General features: G+C 45.0%; 1 protein-coding gene across 4 annotated transcripts in view; it reads right to left on the bottom strand.

The window, feature by feature from the left end:
- RCAN2 (regulator of calcineurin 2) overlaps positions 1 to 23,102 on the bottom strand; it is a 264,821-nt gene that overhangs the window by 7,600 nt on the left and 234,119 nt on the right. For all 4 annotated transcript variants that reach the window (XM_045801718.2, XM_087857055.1, XM_045801710.2 and 1 more), the window contains 2 exons: positions 16,996 to 17,169; positions 12,946 to 13,117 (listed from right to left, as the gene is read on the bottom strand). In XM_045801718.2, the coding sequence (XP_045657674.1) occupies positions 12,946 to 13,117; positions 16,996 to 17,169 (346 nt within the window). The remainder of the gene's footprint in view (positions 1 to 12,945; positions 13,118 to 16,995; positions 17,170 to 23,102) is intronic.

Genomic DNA, 23,102 nt, shown 5'->3' with positions numbered 1-23,102 from the left:
GGACTCACACCTGCATCTGGCCTTCTATGGACATCTCTACAAAAATCTCCCACCTTCTCCAAACTCACATATCCAAAGTAGAGTTAGCCATGTTCCCTGTCCATCTGTGTTTCCTTTCCAGCTGTCACATTTCTCCGGGAGGCTCCATCGTCTAGGTGCCAATCTGTAGAGTGGGTCATCCTGGAAGCTTCTCTGCCTTTCATCCATGGTAGTTACTCTGTCCCGGAGCGTAATTCAGTAGTGCTTTGAAACATTTCTCCATAGGCTCCCTCAGTACCCCCTGCTTGTAATGGCCCCATTCACAGTTCACCTCCTCCCACCCCGAGGACTCTCAGCTGGTTTCCCCACCACAGGAACTAATCTTCCCTGCCAGAATAAGCTTCCTAAAACAACATTTAGGGACGTCACCTCATCAGTACCAGCGGTGTGACGCTGAGAGACACATAACATTCTCTGCCTCAGTTTCCCTCATCAGTAAAATGGGAATAACAACCACACTACTGGGATGCCACAAAATAAAGAAATATTTGTCAGATACTTAAGAAAGCCCTCCTGAGATGCATGACATGATTATTTAAGGTGATGGGGTGGTCAGTGTTGCTGCCTAAAATAATCTCCCATTTTCAATGTGACGAACTCATCTAGTTGTACCACAAAGCAGTTGAAGAATTAAGCAGGTGAATAAGGCCAAAGAGCTTCTACTCAGTGGAGTCGCTGCTGTAAACAGCAAGAAGGGGTGGATGGTGACATGCCGCGTCCTCCAGTTCAGATGAACAGGGGAACACCGTAAATTCTGACCCTCAAGATGGAATGACCTTTGCTCTCGTCACCACTGGTTCCCCCCGCCCCATGGGTAAGTTCCTCTCCTTTCTGCTCTCTCTCCACCTTTTTCACGCTTGTATCTCCATGAGAAGGGACCAAATCTTAAGCTGATTTTAAATGAGATCTCTTTCTTTTTCTGAGTCACTTGTTTATGGTGCCTAATTATATCACCTTTTACATTATACATTAGTTGTTTCATCTGGTGATGTTTTATGGTCCAAGCTGCTAAAATGGTGGTTTTGGTGATGGCTGCACGTACAGGCACACGCTCAGTAAATACCTTACTGACTTATGAAAGGCACCGACCTCGGCCGTTTACGACATACCTGTACCATGCCCAGTACGTACTCGTATGTGAATTTTTCTCCTAGTGTTTAACGTGTGGAAGTTTTAGATTTTCAGCTAGGCTGAAAACCAAGTAAGGGCAAGCCTTTACCCTATTTTCAGCGTGCTGGCAGTGCTAGGACACAGGAGGCTTCGTGGGAACTCGCCATCTGCTTTAAACATCGCAAGGACTATGACTATCTCCCACGCCCTTACTCCATGCCAGCTCCACAGCTCTAAGTACTTCACGTCAATTGGCTATTTAATGATGACAACAGCTCGGTACTGTGGGTGGCATCCTGTCTAGTTGATGCAAGAGGACATTGAGATCACAGAGGAAGTAAATGGCAGAGCCAGGATTCAAACTCAGGCCCATGAGACCTCAAAGAATGTGCCCATAATCACTCTCCCGCGCTGCCCGTCCTGACTCCCACGGGGTCGTATTTGACAAGAGACACTCCTGAAAGGGAGCTGGGTTTCACTTTACTTGTAATACGTTCTTAAGGCAACTTACGTTTTAGTGAATATTTGTTCTCTAGCTAAAGAGGAACTCATCTTGCCTCTTTTTGTTCTGGGCCAATTGCTAGTTCCTTTAGGCATGGCCTCCTTGACGAGGAATCTTCTCAAAAGATAACAATCGATTATGAAAAGAAAAGGGCTACATATTATAAAGTGATTTGACTTACCTCTTTCATGATAGCTTTGGACTCTGGAAAAAAATTTTCTATGTTTCCTTCTGGCTTTAATTTTATTATCTCTCGTGCTGTACGTGAATTCTCAATAGGAAAGTTAGTATCTTAGCAGACTGACTCTGTTTCACAATGACGGTCACAATATTTCTTGTGAAACATTACTCTTCAATAACCTTGCCTGTTGTTCATGGAGGACTGTTCCCACTGTGTTCCCTCCCCTCAAATCTGGACGGTTCTTTCTGACTGTCTTGACTAATACACTGTGGCAGAAGTAACCAGTGTGGATTCTGGGTTAGGTCGCGAAAACACACGCACTTCTACCCTGCTCTGTCAGGATGCTCATTCCTAGAACTTTGCATCCGTGATGTAAGGAAGCTCGAGCAGCCCATGAAGAGGCTCCCACGGAGAGGAAACCAGGGTCCCTGACCTACATCCTGTCTGAGCTTTCAGCCAACAGCCGCACCAGCCATGTGAGTAAGCCATCTTGAAAGTTGACTTGCTGGTTCCCGTCTGAGGTGCCCAAGCAACGTTGCATGGAGAAGAGATGAGCTGTCCCCCTGAACCCTGCTTAAATAGAAGATTTGTAAGCAAAAAAATGAATGCTGTTGTTTCAAGGTCTTCATTTCGGGATAGTCTGTTATGTGGCAATTGATAAGCCATGGGTCATACGAGTTCTCTTTGTTAAGAAGCAAGCTAAGCCACTACAACGGAGTTGAAATGAATTGCTTGTGCTTTTTCCTCTTTTCTCTGCTCATTAGACTGGATACCACACCAGTCTCCGTCCTTCCTCCTTATGGATGAAGCTCCGCGAGCAGGCCACTCGGGACTTCTCTCTGTGGCCACTTGCTTACTCCTCTCCAGTGGAAGCAGAGTGACAACTTAGGGGACAGGAACTGAAACTGTTCAGCTGGCCCTCTCCACTTTGCTCTTTGGGCCATCCCTGCCTGCAAAGGGCCTGTGCCCTGCTCTGCTCTTGACCCTGTGCTAAGGCCAGCGCAGGAGACCCTGCCTGGTGTGGGCCAGTCTGCGGCCGGCAGGGGGAGTCCAACTGCTCTGCTCCGGATTTCAGCATTGGGAAGCCCTGGCTGGTGCTCAACTTGGCCACATTCTGGGCTTCAGCAGGGCCTCAGAAACAGAGCTGGCATTATTCATCTGCTCTGTCTTAGTCTTATCTAACCCTCGAATAGGGAAAAAGAAGCATCTGTTATTAATCTGCACTGAACGTTAAGAGTGGACGATGGCTTATCAAGGCGAGTGCGAAGAATATTTCCAACAGGATCCTTGAACGCAGAACCATGCTGGGTTGTGTGTGCACATTAAACTTGATTTAAATTAAAAGCCCTTTATATGTGAGTAAGATGAGGGAGGGAGAGTCCAATATTAAAGTGATTTCAGGCTTCTCACAGTTAGAAGGCACTACAAAGCCCTTTCCCAGTACTTATATTGTGAATGTGCTGTTTTCAAGAGGAACTAGGGAGCATCCGTCCTGATCTATGGAACAAAAGCATGGACTTTCTATGTGCTGGTTTTACGGAGCGTGCTGCCTGTTCATGGGCTTGAAAACGGACTGAGGGAGGAGTGTGTGTAATCTGAAATGTGCTTGAAAGGTGCTCACCCTTAGATTTCCTTTCCCTTCATGTGTTGGGTTTAGGACTTCAGTTTGGCAGGGTAGGGAAGGCGAGTAAGGCTGCCAAGCCCCGCCCTGCCACTCCCTTGTCAACAGCAGGGACAGAGGTGCCTGGCCCTGAGGCGGCTCTGGGAGGACTGGGGAGTGGTGGGGGGTGGGGGGCGGCAGGAGAGCTGCCTGCAGGAAGCAGGGGTGCGGTGACTTGCACTTCCTTTCTTCCTCCCAGACCCTGGCTGGTGTCTGAAGTCACCGTGTCTTTGGGCCTCTCTCAATCCTGGCAGGGCTAAAGCTGGTTTGCTTTGGGGCCAAAAGTGCTCCCCAAGAAAAGAGGAGTTACGGTGAAAAACATCAGGAAGTTTCCAAAAGCTGTACCACCACCCGCATACATGATTTGACAGTATTTTTAAGTCATCTACCAGCAAGCTCGTCTTCCCCTATTGTTCCAAAGGGAAGGAAAGAAAAGTGTGCGTGTACGTCGGGAAGGGGGGAGCCGGTGACACTTCTCTGGACCGCTCCCCTCTCTCACCCCTCTTTTGTCTGCTCCACACTGGCACCTCTGACCTCTTCCTAGGCACTCCTTGCCTCTGTGTCTTTCTCGCATTCGAGAACCACCTGATAAATCGTGCAAAAGTGTAATTAGTATGGCTCTCAAACAGGGCTGCTAAGCTCCCAGTGGTGTCTGGAAATGCAAGAGGGATTTTTTTTTTTAATTTTTATTTTTTGGTTTTCACAGGGACTGGGCTATGTGTGGATCCTGGCATTTAGTAGGTGATGCCCAATGATACTAAATGGACTGCAACGTGTAGGACTGTCAGTTCCAAAATATCACAGCTTTCACACTGAGAAACACTGAGCTAAGAGCCTAACGTAGGCACATGTACATTTTAATAAAAGACTAAGATATGGTTTAAAGATCAAGTGACCAAATTAGGTAACACACACTGAGCATTCACCATGTCCTGTGCTGGGCATATAGATTCGGACGGGTTATCTCATCCGATACCTGCAGCAGTCTGATTTTCCTGTTGTGGAGGCACAGAGGGATTGAGAAAGTTTCTCAAAGTCACACAGCCTATAAAAGGTGGTGTCTGGATTCAAACTCACATCCCAAGTTTTAGTCATCATGGTAAAGCAAGAGAAATATCTTTCTTCATGTTGGAGCCTCACGGACAGCTACAGAACAGAAGAGGAGGCATCCCAGGGCAGGGGGGCTTCCTGGAGACGTGTACACTCACAACTGCCTATTCATAAGCTCAATTAGGGAGTGGAGAAAGAACTTATTTTCTAAGTAGAAGTGGAAAGAGGATTCTCGATTAAAACCCATATTCCAGGGAGGAAGAAACATTCCAGAGACAGAAGTCCTTTGCACATTCCTTCTCTCCCATACCTTTGTGCTTCCATGAGCTCACATTTCGTTTTGATTGATCCGAGAGAAAAGCGCTGTAGGTAATTTTGAGGGTGGGGTCAAATCACTGAATGGCAGCTCTGTCCCTTGTCCTTCGCGTAGCCTCTGTTTCCGTCAAAGAATGCCCTCTAAGCTTGGGAGGCAAAGAGTATAAAGCAAAGCACACACCACCCCAAGCCCATGTAAAGTTCAGAGAACAAGCCCATGTAAATCACCACCACCACCTCCACAAAAGATAGGCATATTGTTCTCGCTGCTGGTAGACACTGTTCCACATGCTTTCCGCACCGTAATTCCTATACTGGCATAGGAAACATCTCTCAGCGATGTCCTGCTAAATGATACTGCTCAGAGCAGAATGATCATTGCACCCACTATGGACTGGGTAGTTCCTATGTGCCCGGCACTGGGGTGGGTACCTCATGTATATTCATTATTCCATCTAAATGATAACCTTACAAATTGTCAAAAATTACCATAAAAAGAGGTGCAGAGAAGTGAAGTAAATTGTTCAAGGTCACCTCAAACAAGTGGAGCTGGAGCTAGGACTCTAATTGAGGTTGCCGAGGCCAAAGCATGGCCGCCATATTGCCTCTGCCATTTAGGATTATGGTGGGTATGGTGCAGGAAAGACACCAGGGCGGCACACAGTCTTCTCTGCCTCAGCGGTCTAGCATCAGCTCATGTCAGGAAACTATGATCCACATACATGATGGGCGTTCTTCCTCCTTACCCCTCATCCTCTGTCCTGACCCACATCAAAGTAGGAAGGCAGAAAGGGTCCTTGGTAAAATGGGGTGGGAGGAGAGGGAGAGATGGGGCACAGAAGAGAGGGCGAAGGCAAGAGAATGCTTCTATCCTTCTGTTAGGAGAAGCGTTCTATTTCAATAAAGGAAAGTTTGTTGATCTTTGGGGGGTTTCCCCTCTAAGACTGGATGAGGGGGGCCATGGATCTTCATTCCCTCCTGAGTCATTTAGGACCTAAAGTACTTCATGGGGACAACTGGTTGACTGAGGACCTGAATTCACAGCTGAAGACAAGAAAGTGGAACCCTCCAGGAAGTTATGGATGAAAGAGACTAGGAAAATATGGAGGGAGCAGGGCTGGGAAGATAAAGGGAGACTGAGAAAAAGGGCTCTCTGAAGCCCGTGAGGTGGGGCTCATCCACACGGGTGACAGAAAAGTAGCAACATAAAGAGAGAAAGTCTGAGAGGCATGAGGTTTTCCTCTCTGGAAATGACCATCTCGTTTGACCTTTCCTGATATTAAGGGCCTGGCTAAGGGCGTAGCTCTGGGGATGGTCATGTGTATTTTCTGTTACTCTACCATGTGCATATTTTACCTGTGAAAGCAGAGAAAGAAGTATTTTATAGTGCTCCTCACCAGTGATTAAAAATATTGTGGAGTATATGCTGAGAAGAAAGCTTTCCGAACATTTTTTTCCCCAGGGAAAATTCTTAAATCATAGGTTTTTGTTTGTTTGTTTATTTTTGTTTTTAAGTAGGCTCCTTGCCCACTGTGGAGCCCAACGAGGGGCTTGAACTCACGACCCGAAGATCAAGACCTAAGCTGAGATTAGGAGCCAGACATTTAACCAACTGAGCCACCCAAGCACCCCTCCAGGGAAAATTCTTCAAAAGGAGATGGAAAATTCTGAGCATGTGGTCCAGGATCACAGATCTGCGTGCTTCGGGTGGGGATGACGGAAGAGACGGCGTGAGTGGGAACACTGGAGCCTGACTGTTTTATTTGCTTTTCATATCTGTGATCAGAAAATAGCAGTTGTTGAACAAGAACTGAAGCTTATATAATAGTCATACCACATGCACCCAAAACATAGGTGTCCATCTATATTTAAAAAATGGAATTTTCCTTACCTTTGAATCAATGGACCTGGAATAGAAGCTGTTTCTTCCTTGTAAGTTATATGAATTAATGAAATGTATTTTCCTTGTAGAGGAATTGCTGTGTGCTAGGCAGCAAACCAGCAAAACTGCTTTACTATGGCATATTTTGATGGAGAAGAATTTTGGGGAAAAAAAAGGCTAAATATAGCAGATGTACGCAACTTGAAACTTGGGCACCATTTTAAGCCCTCCTCTGCAGTTAACTAAAATTGATCTCCCTCACAAGAACTTAAAATAGCAGGAGGAAAAAAAAAAGGAATAGACAATGACTTTCCATATCATTCCCTGCAGGCATTTTCAGTGACAATGAACATGACCTTCCAGAGCCATCCTAGGGAGCAGAATAAAGCCTGGCATTTCACAAGCCACCTCTGATTTACCACCCATTTAGTACATTGGAACATCTTCTTGTTTCCATTTTGGCTGATTGGTAGAGATCAGCTGTCTTGCTGGTCTGGGTTTTTGTTTTTCCTATTTTGCTTTATATCTGAAAACAACACAGCACCGTACTCTTTCTGGAGTCAGGAATAATAGCTATAAAATAAACCAAAATAAATATTCGATTCATCCTCCACTTGGTCAAAGCCCATCTTCTTTTGTCTAGATTGTTAGATGATGGGCTTCTCTAAATTCCCTAGGAGGACTCAAGGCAATATAGAGAGCCTCTGTTTGACAGAGCCGGTAACTGTCCTGTAAGCAGAGCAGAACGCAAAGTCTGATCCCCGTGTCCCACAGGGCAGCAGAGAAAAGCATTCAACGGGCCTTAAAGCCTCACCCAGTGGCTGTGTTGCAGGGGGTGCCGATAGGCACAGAAATGAAAGGTGGAGGAACACATCGTGTAAGTTGTTTTGCATTTTAAAAATTTCCTTTGAAGGAACGTATTTGAACTTACCAGCTGTGCAGCCTTGGGCAAGTTACTTAGCCACTCTGTGCCTCATATGCCCCAGCTGTATCTATGAGGAGACTAGCAACTCCTGTCTCACAGAGTCGCTGTGAGCATTAACGGAGATAACAGAGTAAGGTGTCCAAAACAATGCCTGGCACACAATAAGCCCTGTATATGTTTTAACCCTTGTTTCTATTTAAATTTTTTCCCTAATTTATCTATTTCACTTAGTTTGGATCAAAAACAGAACATACAGTCACGGGGACACAATGAAGAATGCTTGAAATGGCGCCTCTCACATTTTCCTGAGTATAAACTTGTTTTCACTGCAATAAATAGAACCAGACTTGCTTCTCCAGGGTTATGTGGCCCTTGTGTCATAAGAGGCGTTATGACAGCCTGGGAAGGATTTCAAAGGAATCCCACAGGCTTGGGCTTGACCATGGTTCCACTGTAACTGCACTCTCCATGCTTATTTCAAGAGCCTCTCCAGAAGCTCCAGGGAGCATGAGCTGTTCCTGTCTGGAAGAGGGTCACCAGTTTCCTTTCCCAGAGAAGGGGAGTCCTGTTTTGCTCCTGCTCCGCGGAGCCTCCATGAAAGTGTCCTCTATGAAAGGGTCTTGCTAATGCCCGTCCTTGCCCTTCAGGGCGGCCGGGCACGTTGGCGTTCCTGCGAGCCAGCTGGTCTGCTGAGGTGATCCTCACTCCGCCCCAGCGCCATCTTGCCCTGGATCCAGGCTCCATGGCGCTCTTTCTTCAGACTGACTTTAGCTCAGCATCTTTCGATGCCCACATCTCCTCTCAGTCACTCGGCTCTCCCAATTTAGCTGTGTTAGTCACTCCTCTGAAGCAAATCGCATCCCTTTGAGTTGCTTTCTCTGCTCTGATGTTACTGTGTTTCTGCGCTTCCGGAACTGAGGCAGCCATCCCTTAATATGGGATGACTTACAATTCCTTACTGCAATGCTTCTGCCAAAGGATTAAAAATGAATCTCACGAAATCTTTTTTTTTTTTTCCCCAAACGGAAACACTCGAAGTCCTCTCCTTGAAGAAAACATTAATTTAGTGTTGCCTGACTCAGGCTGGATAAAGCCACAAGAAAGCAACAATTTGCTGGTGAAGAACGCATCTCTAGGCAGGCTGATGGCGCTGATCTATTCACTCATTCACGCATGCGTTCATTTGTTTAATATTTATTGAGCATCTACTATGTGCAAGGTGCTCCCAGGTGCTGGCAGTACCAAAAATCGGGAAGACAGTGAGTTGAAAAATAGCGAACTACTGTAGGAGGAGTGCGGGAGCATCTGTGCAAAGTGCCATGAGGAGGTTGAAGAAGCAAGTCCCTGCGCTGGCCCCACGTGGGGAGGGGGACCGTTGGGCATGGGAAGGGCACGGGGTGTGGCTGTGCTCCTTCACTGTCGTGGCTGGAACAGCTGCAGACACCCAGGCTTCTAATAGAGCCTCTGTGATATTTTCAACTCTACTGTTGGCTACAGATCATCCATCTGTGTGGGGTAAAGAAGCTTCAAGGACACAGGAAGAGGACAAATGGAGAACTAAATAAAGAGAAGCAGCCTTGAGTTGCTGGCAAAGAATGGAGGGAACGATATCTCAGAGAACACACCCGGGACACAGTATCAGTCATGCTTCAAAAGCAGAAGACCCTCGCTCTTCGCCCTTACACACATAGTGCACAGGCCCTCATTTGCACGCCTGCCACACCTGGGTTTGGCTTTCTGCGAGTCACAGTGGCGTTAGAGAAAACTCTCGAGTCAGGGTTAGGATAAATGTTTTGCCAGGGTCACAGTGGAGGAGGCCTCACGTCCCCCGAGGCCATCAGTGTCCTCTAAGGCCACGGGATCTGGCCACGTGGGGGAGTCAGTAGAGCCAGGTTTGACATTTGTCTCTGCCACCAACCAGTTGTGTCCCTTTGGGCAAATTCGCTCACAGCTTAGTGTTCCGATCTGTAAAATGGGAATATTAACCATTGCTCTCTGTGTGCTCGCCACAGGGCAGAGTGCATCAGAGCACGTTTACTGGGTAAGGGAAAGCCAGGCTCAGACGGTAGCAGCACCATCGGTAAGTTAGTCACAGCTCACAAAAGAACCCCCTTGTTTTCTCTGCCTCCTGAAGACCATTTCATTCCTCCTTCCTCCCTCCCCCGTGCCAGGCTCTGTAAGCCTCCCTTCTGAGGCCTAACTCCTACTCCCCTCACTCCTCCTGCCCCCATCAGCTCCAGATCACACCCACCCTGGCAGTGTCCTCCAGACCCGGGACTCCATCAGCCAGTGAGGGTATCCAAGACCCGCCCTCACCTTGTCTTTGCATCAAGCTTTGTGAACAGGAATTACACATGAATTCTCTTTTCCATTTTAGAGAAAATGATTTGCATTTACCGGATTCCCGGCTCCAAGGGAGTGCACCTGAGGCCGGCTGGGATCTGACGGTCAGGACATCTGACTTGGCCTGGGCCTCCCTTACACACAGGGAAGGAGCAAGAGCACTGCCTTGGAAGCTTGGGCTCTGTCACTGGCAAGTGACTTCTCCCCTGTCTGGGCCTCTCAGTTCCGCCTCCTGAAAAATGCAGGCTGGCCAGGGACTCCTACGCCCTCCAGCCAAGACCTTAGAGATTCTCTGAAGCTCCATTTCCTGGTATTTGAGCAACTGTACCAGGTGTTCAAACGTGTTCTCGTCAGGGTCCGTGCAGGAGACTTCTGCTGGCAGCTCCGAGCCCCTTGGCTTCAGTCGGTCCATCCGGGGCTGTGCGTGCCTGCTTCTGGAGTGTCCTGAGTTACCATGGGAAATGCTTTCACAGGGCTTGACCTGGGCAGATCCAACTTATTTTATATACTTCACATTTACTCATATCACAGACATGGCTCTTTGCATGGGAGGTACGTTGAGTCCTGATTCCTGTATGTGGACGAGGCTTTCAAAGAAATCACGTTTCACGAATACCTCTTATTATTATATTGCTTCTTCCCTCAGCTCCTCTTAGCCAGGCACCTACTGCTTCTCACAGCGGCTCTTTGAGGGTGGAACCCATGGCCACTGCAAAGGCTGCTGGGATGCTGAGTGCCTTGACGGCAATTAGAAAGAAACCCCAGGCAGCCTGCTGTCGGGAGTGCTAGAATTTAACTTTCGGGCCACATGGCACAGCCATTCTCTGCAGGGAGAGCTTATTCCTCAGACCAGCCTCATCCTCATCCGAGGACCCACCAGGGAGCCCTCCCTTCCTGGTTTGCCTGGGAATTTCCTGTGTTTGGCACTGAACGTTCCCAGGAAGCCTTCAGTCCTGGGTGAACCACTGTTCTGGTGTGGTCACCCTAAGAGGGGTCGCCCTAATAACCAGGCTCCTCAAATTTCCGTGGGTGTGAGAATCATCACATGTGATGATTAAAACGGCAGACTTCTGGGGTGGGCGAGTCTGGGGCAAGTGTCTTCCGGAGCACACTACGAAATACTGCTAAAAACTCGTACATCTGTCATCGCTGCTCTTTATCACTTGGCCACCGGTGGCTCCTGAGAGTTCTGGGGAGCTTTTAAAATATACTAATGCTTGAACTTGACCCAAATCAATTCAATCAGAATCCTTTAGGGTGCAGTCTGGGCACTGGGATTGTATTTTTAAAGCCCCCTCTCACACCAGGAGAACAGCTAGTGGAACAGACACAACGGGCATTATGTACCCTCAGACCCACAGTGCCTAAGACCTCAGTTGCACCTGCCTGCAGGCCCAGCACTTCCCACCATTTCTCCTCTTGCTTTAATACAGGCAAAATACTATCAACGGAAAAAAGAGGCTGAGCCAATAAAAACCAAAAGCAGTTCTTTAGGGTCTCAGAATTGCAATTTGGCGAACACAGATGTGGGCAGCAAACCAAACAGTGCTCCTCACCCCAGGGAACAAAAATCGAGCATTTTTAAAGACCTCAGGGAATGCTTGTATACGTTGTTTACGAACAATTTTGATGGGTGTTCGTGGCAGACTATCTTGGCTGAATCTGTTTGGTTGCTAAGGCTGTCACTAAGCAAAATCTCTTAGTATAGAGAGTTGCAGGCTGAGTTCTTGGAATATCATCATATGTGGTTGGGCCCAGTTCAAAAGTTCATGGTCCTACCGGGTGAGGACATGCCCAAATCCCATCTCTTTTATGGGCCTTCTAGCTCCATTTTAAAACCCCTTGACAGGGGCGCCTGGGTGGCACAGCGGTTAAGCGTCTGCCTTCGGCTCAGGGTGTGATCCCGGCATTCCGGGGCCGAGCCCCACATCAGGCTCCTCTGCTAGGAGCCTGCTTCTTCCTCTCCCACTCCCCCTGCTTGTGTTCCCTCTCTCGCTAGCTGTCTCTGTCTCCGTCAAATAAATAAATAAAATCTTTAAAAAAAAAAAAACCAAAAAACCTTGACATAAGCGACCTCATTTCATTTCACCTATCACAATACGTGGGAGTATTTTTCCAGCGAGGTGGCAATGTCTGCTGAAAGTGAGGATGACATCACTTCTAGGTACAAATGTAAAGAAATTTCGGATCAGTGCACAGGAGATTTGTATAAGGATGTTAACTGTAGCTTTGATTGGAATGGCGAGAAACTGGAAACAGTCTTAATGTCCAACACAGGAAACTGGCTGAATCAAGTGTGATGGTATATTTGCACAGTGGAATACTATACTGCCCTGAAAATGAGACAATCTGAGCCACGTACACCAACACTGGAGGAATGTGACCATAAGATTTTTTTTTTTAAGGTAAAGGCTATTGTGATCAGCTTCTTGCAGACCAAGAGGCTTCACCTTGGCAGGAAGACTGTCTTGTTTCAGAAGGTTCCTGAGCTTTCCTACGGCAGCAGTAAAAGAAGGTTGCACAGCACAGAAGCCTCGTGCCAGCTGGTAGAGCGTATTTGGCCTATTCTGAGAAAACCATAATATACCATAATATACCAGAGTATACCAGGATATACAAAACATACCAAAATTCCTTGCGGTATAGAGAGGAATCCCTAAGAATTAGGTAGCTCTTTCTAATCTTAAAGCATCTGCATTGCAGTGCAGGAGCAGCACGGACAGACATTTAATCCTGGTTCCCAAATTGCTGTTAAACAAGGACAAAGTCGGAGGCTGGTTCTTTCTCATCCATCAGCCCTCTCGCCGTCCACACATAGCAATAAACCCATTAGAAATGCACATGTTACCATGAGCCCCCGATTTCAAGGCTGTTCATCCCGTGAGGCTTTTCTAGGTTGCTGACAACGTTTATTTTCCAAAGGAGTCACAGAGCCTACCTGGTCCTAGTTTGGCCACGGCATAGAGGAGGTCGTAGTTGAGCACTGGCGTGGCATCGCTGATGGGCTGCCAGCCAACGGGAGGAGATGCCGGGGGTGAGATGAGGAATTGTTTGGCGGGCTGCGGCGGCGCCAAATGCAGCTTGTCACCGTCTGTCTCTGGAGTCTGAACCTTTCAAACAGAGGAGAAACGAAGACACAATATTCATTAGGGCCTCCGATGGGCCGTGTTGGGACCCGAAGGTGCAGAGTCTCATTTTCAGCCTGTGACAAATGAACCAGTGAACCAGGCTATCATAATAATCACTACTTACCACCCACCATATGCTCAGTTATCCTGTCTCATCCTTAAAACGGCGGCTCTCGACTTGTAGCGTGCATCGTGATGACCTGGACAGCTTACAAAAGCACAGACCGTGGAGCCCCAGCCCTGGAGTGTCTGATTCAGCACAGCTGGGGTGGGGCCCAGGAATCTGCATTGCGAACAAGCTCCCAAGGGAGGCTGAGGCTGCTGGTCCCCAGACTCCTTGCTCCCTTTCCTTCCTTCCTCTCTCTCTCTCATTCTTTTGAGGTGATCTTCACATCACATGAAATTAAACAATCAGTGGCACGGAGTACATGCCCAGTGTGGTGCAATCACCACTTCTGCCTGGATGCAAAGCGTTTGTGTTGCCCCAAAGGAAACCCTGTGCCCATGAAACACTCTTCCATTTTTGCCTCTAGTCCGACCCTGGCAACCACCAATCTGCTTTCCGTCTCTATGGATTTGCCTGTTCTGGACATTTCACAGAAACGGAATGAAAATACGTGACCTTTTTTGTGTCCAGCTTCTTTTACTTTGCGTAACGTGTACAGGGTTCACCCAGGTTGTAGCGCCCACGGGGACTTCAACCCTTTGTATGGTTTAATAACATTCCAGTGAGTGATGGACCACGACTGGTTTATCTGGTCATCCACTGGTGGACATTTGGATTGTTTCTTCCTTTTGGCTCCTGCGAGTAGTACCAGCGTGGATATACGTGTACAGGTATTTGTTTGAGCTCTCTTTTCAAGTCTTTTAGGTACACACCTAGGAGAGGGTATCTGCTGCGTCAGATGGTAACTCTGTTTAACTTTTTAAGGAAACAGGTGGGGTTTCAGTAGATAAAAACTGAGCTTTCTACAAGCAACACAGTTACTAGCAGCACGGGATTCAAACATGGGTCTAAGGCTAAAGTCTATGTTCTTAGTTTTTAGATTTTATTTATATTTTATTTTATTTTATTTTATTTTATTTTATTTTATTTTACTAAGAACATTTAACAAGAGATCTACCCTTTTTTTCCTTTAAAAGATTTTATTTAATTATTTATTTGAGAGAGAGAGAGAGTGCGCAAGCAGGGGGAGGGGCAGGGAGAAGCAGGGTCCCCGCTGAGCAGAGGGCTCGATCCCAGGACCCCAGGATCACGACCTGAGCCGAAGGCAGGTGCTTATTAACCAACTGAGCCACCCAGGCGCCCCAAGAGATCTACCCTCTTAACAAATTTTTAAGTCTACAGCATATTATTGTTGACTACAGGTACAGTGTCGTACAGATGATCTCTAAAGCACGTTCACCTACTTTAACTGAAATGTATACCTGTTGATTAGGAACTCATCATTTCCCCCTCTTCCTAGTCCCTGGCAACTACCATTCTACTCTTAGGTTTTATGAATGTTACAATCTTTGATCCCTCATATAAGTGGAATCATGCAATACTTGTCTTTCTGTGACTGGTGTATATTTCACTTAGCATCATGTCCTCAAGGTTCATCCATTGCAGAATGTCCGTACTATCCAAAGCAATCTGCAGATTTAATGCATTCCTTACCAAAATCCCAATGGCTTTTTTTCTTTTTTTTACAGAAATAGTAAAAAAACAATTCTAAAATTCATGTAGAACCATAAAAGACCACAAATATCCAAATCAATCTTGAGAAAGAAGAAGATCATACTTTCTGACTTAAAAATATATTACAAAGCTAGAGTAAGCAAAATAGTATGGTACTGGCATTAACAGACACATAGACCAATGGGCATATAGAATAAAGAGCTCAGAAATGAACCCACACACATGGGGTCAACTGATCTTCAACAAGCGTGCTAACAGTACGCAATGAGGAAAGGATACTCTCTTCAACAAATGGTGTTGGGAAAACTGGATATCCACATACAAAGGAATGAAATTGAAACCTTATCTTAGACCATATACAAAAATTAACTCAAAATGGATTAAAGACACAAAACTAAGACCTGACACAGCAAAAATCCCAGAAGAAAATATAGTGGAAATCTTAATGACATTGACCTTGGCAATGTTTTAATAGATATGACACAAAAAGCACAGGCAACACAAAGAAAAATAAACAAGCAGGATTACATCTAACTAAGTCTTCTGCACAGCAAAAGAAATGATCAACACAGTGAAAAGGCAATCTGCGAATGGGAGAAAATATTTACAAACCATATAGAGGTTTAGATTATCTCCTTATCCATATATAGGATAAAGAATTAAGGAATTCCTATGACTCAAAAGCAAAAAAAAAAAAAAAAAAAAAATCCCCCAAAACAAAAACAAAATAAAACCTAATAACTCAGTTAAAAAATGATCTAAGGACTCAAATAGACATTTCTCCAAAGAAGATACATAAACAGCCAACAGGTATATGAAAAATATTTAGGTCACTAAGCATTAGGGAAATGCAAGTCAAAACCACGGTGAGATATCACCTCACACCTGTCAGGATGGGTATTATCAAAATCCAATAAATAAATAAAAGACAACAAGCGTTGGCAAGGATGTGGAAAAATCGGACCCCTTGTACACTGTTGATGGGAACGCACAACGATGCAGCCGCAATAGAAAACAATATGGACGCTCTTCCAAAAAATAAAAGAACCACCATCTGATTGAGCAATTCCACTTCTGGGCATTTATCCAAAAGAACCGAAATCAGGCTCTTGAAGAAATATTAACACTCCTGTGTTCACTGCAGCACTATTCACAACAGCCAACGACATAAATGTCCATCGACTGACGAATGGGTAAAAAAATGTGGCATCTACATACGATGGAAAACTCCTCAGCTTTAAAAAGAAGCAAAGTCTATGTTTCTTCACTGTGTCATCTTTGTAGAGTTCAAAGATGGGAACAATGGCTACTGACCAGTAAGAGATGGATCAAGATATCTAACGATGAAGGGAAGACACTGATGGAACTAATACTAGGACATTGATTTTCTTTTTTTTTTTTAAGATTTTATGTATTTGTCAGAGAAAGAGAGAGAGAGCAAGCACAAGCAGGGGGAGCAGCAGGCAGAGGGAGAAGCAGGCTCCCCACAGAGCAGGGAGCCCAATGTGGGACTTGATCCCAGGACCCCGGGATCATGACCTGAGCCGAAGGCAGATGCTTAACCGACTGAGCCACCCAGGCGCCCCAGGACATTGATTTTTCTATTGCTGCGGACTCTGTGAGCATCGCCAAGAATTGCCCATTCCCTTTTGGAATAGCCAGTATTTATTTCTGGATGAAATAAAACACAGAATTGATTTCCACATGTTTGTCATGTTTTCTCATGGATAGGAATCATTGGAAAGGTATACAGTCCACTGAAACTAGGATATAACTGAAATTTTAACCATAACCCTGCTAGGAAGTTTAGGAGTAGCTGTGAACAGACCATTCTTACTACAACCCCCAGCTGGTGTTCACTGTGCATTTACCAAATGCCAGGCAGTTGAACACACGACAGTTCATTTAATCCTCCCAGCAACAGTCTGGGGTGTGTATCCTCCTCCTCCTTTTACAGGTGAGGAAACTGAGGCCCAGGAAACTTGCCCAGGTGAGAGCCCAGGCTGACGGCCCTCAGAGCCTGCTTTCTAAACCTCTGTGATGTCCCTGCCTGGGAATCCATGGTGTAGGTTTATTTCTCCGTGAACTAATTTTAGACTACAAACCAGCCTGAAAGTAGAAAGGGCTCCATTTATACTTTTAAAAAGCAAAAGATAATATGGAGCAAGAACTACCTTACCTGTGCAAAGTAGAGTTTTAATTTTTTCCCTCTGAACTGGGTTTCATGAAGCTCTATCCTGGCTCGGGCTGCAGACTTGGGATTGCTGAAGTTTATTCGGACACGTCTGAAACTCTTGAACAGCTGGAACGTCACGCAGTCATCGTAAGTCCGAAACAGACCTTCAAATTTTTCCTGATAAAAACAAACAGAGGAAAATCCATTGGTCATGTATCTTGCACGATGCCTGATCTGACATAAATAACTAAGTAAACAAATAGGCTGTTCTCGACATAAAACAGAACGCTAGTAATGTATTTTTTAAATTTAAAATCAATTAATTAACCTATAGTATATTACTAGTTTCAGATGCAGAGGTCAGTGATTCCTCACTTGCATATAACACCCAGTGCTCATGACATCACGTGTCCTCCTTAATGCCCATCACCCAATTACCCCATCCTCCACGCCCCTCCCCTCCAGTAACCCTGTTTGTTTCCTAGAGTTAAGAGTCTCTTATGGTTTGTCTCCCTCTCTGATTTCCTCTTAGTAATGTCTTTTTTTTTTTTTTTCCATTGGTTGGTCTGTTACCAGGTGTTAAACACGCTTGTGGATTCAGTGGAAGGACTCATAACCTGGGTCCTGAGATCTGTAGAGGAGAGCCAGTGGGGTTTGAAATGCATAAAAATCCTGGAAATTATGCAAAATGTTGAGTAAGTTTCTACGTATATGTATTTTTTTTCTGGAGAGAGGGATCATAGTTGTCATAAGAGTCTTAAAGAAGTCCATTATTGCCAAAATATTAGCGCTATCGAGTAAAGTATGTGAGAGATATTATTAGCGATTATCAGTCTTGGTGGCACTGCACAGATCATGCCATGTGATTAGTCCTGGTTCATGAAATGTGTGCAGAAGGCAAGAAAAAGCCCTTAAGAATTTTTTCTCTTTCTCTGAAAATGCCATGTATTCCAGATGATAAACCATTTAGAAGCAGGATTCTCCTCAGCCTGGGCCCCTGAGTGGCTGCGTGGAGCAGAAACATCTTTCTCCCTACTCCCACACATCCTGTCGTTGACTCTGCCTTGGCGAGGAAAACAAAAAACAACAAACAAGCCTCTATTGCATTCAACCCCTGAGATCTGGAGACTGTTATTCCCCCAGCATAACCTAAAACCTATCACAGCACAAAGCAATCATTAAAAAATTTTGATTCGGTACAATTTCAATTCAACTAAACAAATCTCTATTAAATGCTCACTTTATATAAGGCATGGTCTCTGGGCTTAAGGAGGATACAGAGATGAGTATCATTATGTTCCGACTCTCAGTGGTCTAACAATCTATTATGAGAGGCAGACACAGACACAAATAAGAGAATGCCCATAAGGCTGGGGGAAGGCATATAAGGAAAATTAGAGTATTGAGTATATAGATGTCTGTGTATAATATTATTAATGTTATTAATACATATATATTAACCATCTGTCTGGTTCCTCTTAGCTTTATTTTTTTTTTAAAGATTTTATTTTTATTTTTTGACAGAGATAGAGACAGCCAGCGAGAGAGGGAACACAAGCAGGGGGAGTGGGAGAGGAAGAAGCAGGCTCCTAGCAGAGGAGCCTGATGTGGGGCTCGATCCCATAACACCGGGATCACGCCCTGAGCCGAAGGCAGACGCTTAACCGCTGTGCCACCCAGGCGCCCCCCCTCATAGCTTTAAAAAAATTCTTGTTATAAGTAACAAAACCAGTGCATGTTAGATTAATATATGTTCTCAGTGGAGAAATTGCTACTAAGCAAATAAATAACTTCTATTTAAACAAACAAACAAACAAACCCTGATTCTTTTATTTCTACAATGAAAGGTGTATCGTAAGTGTGAGTATAGGTGGGAACGAGGATGCACGAAGCTGCGGCAAGATTCACCGAATTTTGATTCGTAAGGGACCTTCGGGATAGTTAAGCTTTTCCTTCTTCACCTCTATCGTTTTACAAATCAAGATTCTGAAGTCTGAAGAGACAAGGACCCACCATGGTCACATGGGCAGGTAGAGGCAGAGCCACCACCAGGCCAAAGTCCTTGTGACCCTGCATATGAGATGCTTTCCACTATACAAGGATTTACACTGCTGGACTGAGACAGAGAGAGAGAGAGAGAGAGGTGCTGTGGCAGGAGTCAGAGACGGGGAGCAGTACACTGACCCAAGGCTCGTGTGTGACCACATCGAGCAGAATCAGCAACGTGCCGGGGGGCTGTAACATCACTGACCTCTGGGGTTGCAGAGGAAGAAGAACCCTGACGTTAGAGAAGGCCTCCTTGTCTGTTGGGCACCCAGACGAACATGTCTTAGACCCCAGAGTCCATGGCCCGTGACCCTTCCAAATGCTTGGGCCATTTTTGAGATTCCCCAGGGCATGCCTGTAGTTCTTCCCATTTTTGAGTCCTGGTTCTTTCTCTTTATACCCTATCTATCCAGTCCAGAACCACAAATGACACATTCAGAGCAAGTGTTTTTCTGGTTTTTTTTTTTTTTTTTTTTAAGTTTCATGACATTCATGGAGACTTGAGGGGTTCTTTCTCCCCTTTCCAGCCTGTGTTCTTATTTCCCTTTCCCTTTCAAGATCAAAACGAGAGTCTTTCCTTATCTATTCCTTGGGTAGTTTTTCCTTCATCTCTCAAGCCTTGGGATCAGCCAACTGGTGGGCCTGGGGCCTCCACCACCACTCCAAGCGGGTTCATTAAGGAATTATTTCCCAACAGTATTGTGCTTTCCTGAATAGGAGTCCTGGTAAAGACAATGTTTTCTCGTTCCTCACAATGGTAGTACCCTCAGCTGGTCATACCATGGTTGATGGTTTAATTAATCTGGGGAAATTTTCAGGAATGGAAGGAATGAAGAGATTAAAAGCTTTTATTTCTTTACAGAAATATTTATATTTCTTTGGACAAAATTCTTGTGTCTCTGTAGCTCTATATTTTTCCACTGCCAGTTTCACTTTCCCATTCCATCCCCAGGGCCTGAGCGTGGGCATGGAGACTAGCCCTGGAGGGGAGGTGTTCTTTTCCTTTGACTAATCCCTCGTTTGCATTTTTTATTTCTTCTTTATGCCTCACATCTCAGTCATTCAGAGCTGTTTGGCCTCAAGAGCCTGGATTAGGGGAAAAAAAATCAAGGAGTCCTAGCTTTGGGCTTGGGTCTATGTGCATTCTTTGGGAGGCTTTGGCAGATGTCAGTAACTGAATACAATTGTTTTCTCCACTGATCCTCCCAAGAGGGCCCCAGACAGCTACTGCATCAAGCTAGAGTTGGCAAGTCACAGGAACCTCTTTAATACCCCTGGTTGCGGGCTTAGGCTGATAATCAAAAGAGGTCTTTCACCAAACCTGGGGTGCGGCCCAGAGCTCAGGGACCAGGGTTTTCACAAATTCTACAGTGATCATCATCATTATCAGCTAACATTTATTTGGCTTATCCTCGAGGTCTGCACAAGTCTTTTGGGAACTGGTAGCGGCAGGGGGCAACAGCTGGCCAAGAACTGGGGATTCACCGGCCAACTCTATTTTCTTCCATTAATGACATGATAAACATTTCATTGGCAGAGGCAACAGAATAGGAGATGAAATTGGTTAGGGGCAGGGGCAGCACAGCAACCTGGACAGAGCCAGCCACAGGTTGGGGTCTCTCACCTGCCTAGAGAGCAAATCTATGCTTTCAATGCTCCGGTTCCCCCCAGACACACAGTGATACTTTGTGGTCCTCTGGCTGCCAGCTTCCTCCAGTCTGGTACCCCACAAACCCAATAAATTCCTCATGTCCTCAACAGTTAGCTCTCTTTGTAACCGTTGGTTTGAATAAAGTTCCACAGCAGTGATCTCAAATTCTGGTCTCCGTACTGTGCCACACACTTAAAAATTATGAAGAATCCTAAAGAACTTTTGTGAATGTGGGTTTCATCTACCAGTGTTCACTGTACCAGAAACTTCAAAAAATATACATTTATAAATATATTTAAAGGTAATAATAATAAGCCCATTCTATGTTAAAATAATATTTTTACGAAAAATAACTGTTTCCCAAAACAAGAAAGTGATTTAGTGAGATTGGCATTTTTTTACATTTCTGCAAATCTCTTTAATTTCTGATTTGCTAGAAGAGACCTGAAATCTCCCATTTGTTTCTATGTTCAATCTGTTACACGATGCTATTCTGTCCGAAGGGTGTGACTCAAAGCGACCCTCACCCAAATATATGGTTGGGAAAGGGGGGAGTAACTTAATAGCCTTTCAAATATTCTTTGAAATTCCTTGTGAATAAGGGGCGCCTGGGTGGCTCAGTTGTGAAATTCCTTGTGAATCGCCTTTCTTGATACTTCATCAAAACTCGACAAGTGGAAGTTTCTTCAAGTATATTACAATGTTAAATCTGAAGCTACAATCAAGTAACATTTTTATTTGATTATATTAAGATCTATTTATCTATTTTGCACCTTTGGGTTTTTTCACGCATGCACGATTCTGAAATGGCACACGTTGGTCATTTGAAAAATAGTGGTTCCTTGAGTTATACAGCTTTTCCAAATGTTGACACGTTTCTTTACACAGCATAAAAAATCACATTCATTAATATTACCACATATATTATTGAAAAGTCTTTAGAAATTGGAAGGCTGTCAGATTCATGTTGGTAAATATAGGTTTTCCAAAATTCTACTTTTAGCTTGAAAGTTCTTTCCTTTTTTCCTTTTTTTTTTTTTAGAGATTTTATTTATTTATTTGTCAGAGAGAGAGAGAGAGAGCGAGAGCACAAGCAGGGAGGGCGGCAGACAGAGGCAGAGGGAGAAGCAGTTTCCCCTCTGAGCGGGGAGCCTGATGCAGGACTCGATCCCAGGACCCTGGGATCATGACCTGAGCTGAAGGCAGATGCTTAACCAACTGAGTCACCCAGGCATCCCTCTTTCCTAATCATTGGCGACAAACACTGCCACTTATTTTCCTTGGAGTAACAGACCCATTCATTCATTTTTGGGACAATGTCTGCCAAATACTAAGTCTGCATAAGTACAGTTTGTCTGTTAGTTGTTCTTTCAAGTAAAATTGGTGTTCCGCAAGAAAAGTAAATCTCTAGTTCAGCTTAGAACAGCCTCCAATGTTTCCTCAAGTCATATATTGTATTTCGGGATGCTGCAGGAGTGTACTTTATGTGTTCTTCCCATTTTGCTATGCAGATTATTAAAAAAGGTATATGCTCAAAGATACAGAGTTAATAAAATTAATACATTTTATGGCTTCATCAGCGGCATTAAGTAAAATTGGTATTTTTCTTTCTTTCTTTTCCTTTTTTTTTTCTTTTGAACTGTGAGTGTGCGGCTATAAGGAATAAAAGTAATACTGGTGTAGCTCACTGCCCTGCATTGACTCATACCCAGTAGCAGCAATTTTAACCACCATTGCTTTTGCACCATGGATGGAAATGTCAACACAGCTGAAAAGGAAAAGAGTGTCTTAGTCTTGTTATGGAAATGGTTTTGACCTCATGGAGAATGATCTTGGGAACTTGTAGGAGTCTGTAGACCATCCTTGGAGAACTGTGGTACCATAACATCTCAGAGAAAGTGAGGATTTAGTTGGCTTGGGTTGAAGAACAAGAGGTCTAGTGAGAATCTTCAGAAGGCCAGCTTTCCTTGTCCGTCTGAAGGAACAGTGCTATCCTTGAAGATCCAAACACCTGCTAGGAAGCCCGACGCTGCCTCTATCCGCATTCCAAACGATCTGTATGCCTCATACGTGCTTCAATTGTCTCACTTATGGTCCCCTTGGGTATAAATTATCTTAATAAGAAATTCAGCTTCTCTCAAAATCACAGGGCGCTCATCTGGCAGGTAATACCTCCCAGAACCTGCTGAAGAATGAAACAATTCATGTCGGTTTATCACCTCTCGATGGGCTCCACTGACAAGTCCGGGGCAAATCCCATGTTTAGGGATCACACTGGATTTTACAGGCCGCTTAGGAGGGCCTCCTGTCAGAAGGACTGCTATTGATTGATCTGCACTAACGCAGACCGCTTGGGGGAAAGGGGTACCAGGCGTGCGGGGCGGGGGGCGGTAGATTTTTACATCTGGATTTT

Source organism: Ursus americanus, chromosome 29 (assembly GCF_024610735.1).
Source record: "Ursus americanus isolate L20-20 chromosome 29, mUrsAme1.1.p, whole genome shotgun sequence".
NCBI classification, from domain to species: Eukaryota; Metazoa; Chordata; class Mammalia; order Carnivora; family Ursidae; genus Ursus; species Ursus americanus.
This window is presented reverse-complemented; position numbering and strand designations above follow the sequence as displayed.